At 35.5% G+C, this 6550-nt stretch overlaps 1 protein-coding gene across 1 annotated transcript in view; it reads left to right on the top strand.

Moving 5' to 3' along the window:
• Window positions 1-5681: 5681 nt before the first annotated feature.
• The window catches only part of oprm1 (opioid receptor, mu 1), a 22964-nt gene continuing 22095 nt past the window's right edge, over window positions 5682-6550 (top strand). The window contains exon 1 of the mRNA XM_088421816.1: window positions 5682-5978. Within this exon, the coding sequence (XP_088277942.1) occupies window positions 5716-5978 (263 nt within the window). The 5' untranslated portion in view covers window positions 5682-5715. The remainder of the gene's footprint in view (window positions 5979-6550) is intronic.

Genomic DNA, 6550 nt, shown 5'->3' with positions numbered 1-6550 from the left:
GAACTTGACACCACTACACAAAAATACACACACAAAAATCCACACACACACACACTCGCACTTCCCGGCCGAGGAGTTCATTCATCAAACTGAACCAATATAAACATCTTCTTTTGTGTACTCGCGAACGACTTTGACAAAATGCTGCAAGGCAATCAGCGGAATTGCAAGTGATGCATGCCTGCGTGTGTGTGTGTGCGTGGGTTTGCGTGTGCGTGCGAGTGCTATCAGCGCGGAACATGTGGCTCGGAATTTTTTCCGAGGCTTTGTGTCATCCGTCACAAACTGCTAGTCTGTCTTTTTTCCTCACGCATAACATGCCGTGTTGCTGTCACAGGAATATATTGTTGCTGATAGTATTATTTTTTTACTACAATTAGAATGTATATATACTTATTTATAGGTATATATGTACCTATATATAAGTATATAAAAATTTTAAATGTAGTAGAAAAAAAAAAAAAAAAAATATATATATATATATATATATATATATATATATATATATATGCATACATGTGAATAAACCTGTGCGAGGGTGATAAAGCGGGATGAAATGAATAAGTGTTCTTTTCTGACGTGAGTGAGTTGGGATGTGATGGAGTATGTGCGGGGAATGTAAACGTACAGTCTGCTGGAATTGCTGCGAGACCATGCTGCTACAAATGCGGGCGATGGGGTTCGTTCAAGAGCCGCCTGAGATCTCAAAATAAATATATCAATCAAAATATTGGAGTTAAGAGTCGTGGCTACAGGCACATTTTTTTTTGTATGATTTAGCTCGTGACTAGCCATATAATATATATATATATATATATATATATATATATATATATATATATATATATATATATATATATATATATATATATATATATATTATTTAGTGTGCGCGTGTGTGAGTAAATGAGTAAAACAGGGAGTTCGTAAACCGGGGGCCCACTGTATATATATATATATATATATATATATATATATATATATATATATATATATATATACACTCTCTCTCTTTCACACACACACGCACACACACACACACACACCGACTAACCAAGTGTGACAAAGTGAAAACGCCAATCAGCTGATTAGGCATGGCTAGCATTCTCGCACTTAATTAGACAAACTGAAATTCATTTACTCCTGATTGCGAGTTTAATTATAACGGGCCTGCAAACAGCAAGGGGCGACAAGTGAAAGGTTAACCACGGCGCTACACGACACGCACGTTGGGCCGATTACCCGCCGAGCCCGCGTCGCTAGCGTTGGAGTCGCCGTCGCCACGGCAACAAGACCAAGCGACCCGACTTGATCTGAATCGCATTGCTGTGTTTTCTCCGTTCGATTCCAAACCAAAAGCTCTTCATAATGACTGGAATTGGTCATAAATTAGCGTACGGTACGGCCGGTGGCGACGCCCTGTCGTAATAGTGCCTTCTCTTTGATTAAAAGCCCTAAATCTGGCCCGAATCACCGGCCATGACAGTACGGGAGCTCATCCGTCCCGCTAAGTGGAAACTCTCGCGCCGGCGGGCTTTAATAAATCAAGCGGCCGGCTTCCAAAAGCTATTTATTCGCCCAAATCCCACAAGACAAGGTCGTTTTTTTTTTAAAAAAAGGAACGTCAAAATCTATAGCCATGAAAAGGTCATCCGTTCTTGTTCATCAGGCAAAGAGCGGCGGCAAATAGACTGAGCGTGACATCCGGTACAAATGTGAAGAAAATTGCCAACTAAGTGCTTCTGCTCCATTTTCAAGATACTCTGGAGAAGTTTCAGTCACATCAGGTTTCAAAAACTGCCAAATGACATGTAGGTAAACATGAAAACATTTCCATTGTGCATCAGTATGTTTTCAACTCTTTTCTTTCTTTTGTTTGTTTGTTTTGTTTATTATGACTATTGAATGCTTTGTATATTTTCATCGTAGTGTATATTTTTTATGTTTTTCTGTTCAGTTTGTTTGGGCTACAGTATGACGGTGTTGGATATATTTTGTAAAGACATCGAAGATATTTTCCATTTTTCATCAGTATTTTTGCAATTCTTTTTTAAATCTTTGTTTTTTAATTTTCTTGAATAGGACTGAAAATATTAAATATCTCATCAGAGGGTATATTTGTATAGTTTCTGTTCAGTATGTTCGGACTATCGTCTGATGTTCGTTAGTTATATTTTGTAAATAATATACACAATGTATTCTTACATTATACTGTAGGGTTAGGGTTATATAAATTGTATATATATATATATATATATATATATATATATATATATATATATATATATATATATATATATATATATATATATGTATACAAGATTTTTTTAAGCATTTTTAAAATAACAACAAATGTTTGAATCCTTATATAAAATCCCCACAAGTATTGATATAAGAATTAAATTAAATTAAATAATAATTAAAAATACGAAATAAAAAAATAATACAATTCTTCAAATATAACAAAATAAAATGTAATTTTATTTAATTTTTTTCATCTTAATGAGCTAGAAAAGTACAAATATTGCCACAAGTAAAAATATGATAAATATATTAAAATATATAATTTCACATTTGACAACACATTCTTATTTTTATCGCTTAGTTTTTTGTCATTTTTTTTAAGTATTTTGCAAAATAACAACAAAAGTTTGAATCCTTATATAAAATCCCCACAAGTATTGATATAAGAATTAAATTAATTAAATTAAATAATAATTAAAAATACGAAATAAAAAATAATACAATTCTTCAAATATAACAAAATAAAATGTAATTTTATTTTTTTTCATCTTAATGAGCTAGAAAAGTACAAATATTGCCACAAGTAAAAATATGATAAATATCTAAAAATATATAATTTCACATTTGACAACACATTCTTATTTTTACTGCTTAGTTTTTTGTCATTTTTTTTAAGTATTTTGCAAAATAACAACAAAAGTTTGAATCCTTATATAAAATCCCCACAAGTATTGATATAAGAATTAAATTAATAAAATTAAATAATAATTAAAAATACGAAATAATAAAATAATAACAATTCTTCAAATATAACAAAATAAAATGTAATTTTATTTAATTTTTTTCATCTTAATGGGCTAGAAAAGTACAAATATTGCCACAAGTAAAAATATAATAAATATATAAAAATATATAATTTCACATTTGACAACACATTCTTATTTTTACTGCTTAGTTTTTTGTCATTTTTTTAAGTATTTTGCTGTTTAAGTATCGCAGTAAATCTCCCTAATATTTCCGTTTCCCCATGAACACCCTCTGAGAATTATTTTCCGATGCGCTGCTTTTTCCTTCAATATTTTGAGCCTTGTTAATTGACTTCAGCGGGTGGCGCGTGCAAGTGTAACCAATGTTTTGTTTCATTTGCAATCTACCTCCTTAGAATTCCTTCCGTCAAGTACAGTTGCGTCGCTGGTTACTAATTCGAGCGATGTTGTCTGAGAGAAAAGCCTCCTGAGAGGGACACACAGCGTGGACCATTCAAATCCATGCCGCTGCATTGATTCTGACCTGAAAAAAAGAAAAAAAAAATCGATGGATTTCGCTGTTTTGCTTGTCGGATTTGCTTGATTAGACGAAGCGCGGACGGGCGCCGATGTCGGCGACGACGGGCGCCGCTCGTCGGTTTGAGCGCGGACATGCCTCTGGCACTTTTAATAAACCATCTTTTTATCCTTTCGGGACGCTCGAGGCCCGGAATGAGACAAGGAGAAACATTATCATGATTAAAATCGATCTTGATTGGATTACGCTATGGGCTGCATTCCCTCACTTGCTGCTTGTGGGTCATGGCATCGAAAGCAATTAACCTACAAGATACCGACAAGTGGCCATACATCGCACCAACTTAAGAACAACAAATGAATCAATGTGTTTGACCGTGCTAAATGGGACTTTTCTTCGTTGTGTTTAAAAATGCGGGCAAATGCAAATTATGGATCGGATCCAGATCAAACTGGTGTAAACACAGGTAATTAGTTTTTTGTTCTTTTTATATAACATCAATATGTAATATAAAATATATATTTTCTGTCGCTACTTATCCTTTTTAGGGTCGCATGCCTGGTGGTGCCTATCCCTGCTGCCTATGGGCAGTAATCCAAATAAAATCTGGAACTGATCTGGATTCATCTTTGCTTGAATAGTTTGTGATTTTAAAGATACTTTCAGCAATTTTGGTTCAAAACAGTGTAAACAATATTGCTGCGTTATGAGAATAACGTGTAGTGTATGTAAAGAGAACCTATTCAGACTTGGAGATCCAGTTTGCAGCCAAATGTAATCTGGATCTGATCAGAATTTAGTTTTTTTGTTACAGTTTCTAAATACAGAGACATGTTAAGATATTTAAATTTTTATTCAAGAGTGTTAGATTATGAGGGTGATGTGTAAATGAAGAAACCTCTTTAGAATCGGAGATCCAAATTGCAGTCAAATGCAATCAGTGTGATTTGGATTCATTTTTGTTTTAAAGTTTCTGAATTTAAAGACACTTGATTAAACTTTGGCTTGATACAACTGTGTAAACAATATCATTGAATTATGAGAATGGTGTGCGGATAAAAAGAACCTCTTTGAAATTGGGGATTTAATTTGCTGCCAAATGCAATTTTGGATTTGATCCGGATTCATCTTGGTCTTACAGTTTCTTTATGCGATTTTGGTTTGATACAACACAGTAAACAATATTGTTGAATTCTGACAATGATGTGCAAATAAAGAGAATCCCTTTGGAATTGGGGATCCAGTTTGCCGCCAAATGCAATCTGGATCTGATTCGGATTCATCTCTGTTATGCAGTTTTTGAATTTAAATACACTTCTATAAAAACAATATCAATAAATTATGAGAATTATATGCAGATAAAGAGAACCTCTTTGGAATTGGAGATCCAATTTGCCACCAAATGCAATTCGGATCTGATTCGGATTCATCATGGTCTTAGTTTCTTCATGCAATTTTGGTTTGATACAACAATGTAAACAATATCGTTGAATTAAGAGAATGATGAGCAGATAAAGAGATCCTCTCATTTGCCGCAATGCAATCTGGATCTGATCCGGATTATTTTTGATAGATTATTATAGACATCTATAGCTCATTTGGTTATTTTTGCTTATATTCCGAACTACAAAAATCTATGAGAATGATGTGTGGATAAGAAGAACCTCTTCAGGACCCGAGATCCAATTTGCAACCAAATGTAATCTGAATCCGATCCACTTGAAGCGATTTTGGTGCTTTTGATGAGCACAGGTTGACAGATCCTGACAGTTCTTTTTTTTTGGCGTGACATCGAGCGAGATCTCAGTGGAGCAAGCATCAACCTGTTTTACTTTTCTTTGGCTTTCTTTTGTCACTTTTTTGTATCTAAAAGCGGCTTTTGTTCAAGTGTGATTCCTCCACTGTTTTTTTTTTTTGGTGCGGAAAAAACATCACTCCTGGTTGCTGCGCTTCGGTGGAGGTGAGAAAAAAGCAGAAATTGTGCAAAAGAATTAAGATGCACAGGAATTGCGAAGGTGAGGGAGAATCGTAGGATGGGAGGGGAGGAGGAAAAAGGAGGGAGGGAGCAAAATGGAGGGGGGGGGGCAACTTTTTTTTCCCCCCTTGTCCCGCACCCGCCTCATTTTCAACTCAACCTCCTCCTCGCTTTAGTCTCTCGCAGCTTCCCCGTCTATTTTCTTGAGAACCATGGAGAGCGCAGAAGGCAACCTCTCGGAGGCGGATTACCCCGGCCAGATGGCGTTTTTTTCCAACGGCAGCGGGGGCTTGTGTCAACGCAACCTGAGCTCCAACGGCAGCGGGTGCCACGGCGAGCGCGCCCCGGGACTCGGACTCGACGATTACGGCGACGCCAACCCGGTCATCATCGCCATCGTCATCACGGCGGTTTACTCCATCGTGAGCGTGGTGGGGCTGGTGGGCAACGTGCTCGTCATGTACATCATCGTCAGGTAAGCGCGTGCCCCCCCCCCAAAAAAAAAGTGCGCTGTTGCCACTGTTTGTTCGCGTTTGTGTGCGTGGAAACTTAGTAGGAAGTAGGAAAAGGATGTTTTTCCTTTCCAATTAAGAGCTAATTAACTGGAACATAATACAAATTGTTAAATTGTGTTTTTGTATTATGAGCGAATTAACTCATAACAGTTCATTAAAGCCCAAATACATGTATTTATGTTTTTTTGTTGTTGTTTTTTTGTTTTTTTAGGCATCGAGATGTTCGATTCCAGGTTTTTTTTTTTAAGTGCTTGGTCTAAAAGGTCTAAAAATGACTTGTACTATGTGAAAAAAATAATTACTGTAATGGATTACATTAGTACTTAAGTAATTATAGCCTTCCATAATTTTAAGTACTTGAGGTGCTAAAAGAATATTTTTTTTGTACTTTAGTATCTAAAGTAATTGATTATTTTTAACACTCTAGGACCTAATGGCTTACTTTCAGTGTTTTAATACCCAAATTAATCCATTACTAACCCTGAAGTAATCGATTACTTTCGTACTTGATTGCCTTCAGGTATGTTTTCTT

The sequence above is a fragment of the Hippichthys cyanospilos genome, chromosome 8 (genome assembly GCF_059441005.1).
Source record: "Hippichthys cyanospilos isolate Australia breed blue-spotted pipefish chromosome 8, RoL_Hcya_1.0, whole genome shotgun sequence".
Lineage (NCBI taxonomy): Eukaryota > Metazoa > Chordata > Actinopteri > Syngnathiformes > Syngnathidae > Hippichthys > Hippichthys cyanospilos.
This window is presented reverse-complemented; position numbering and strand designations above follow the sequence as displayed.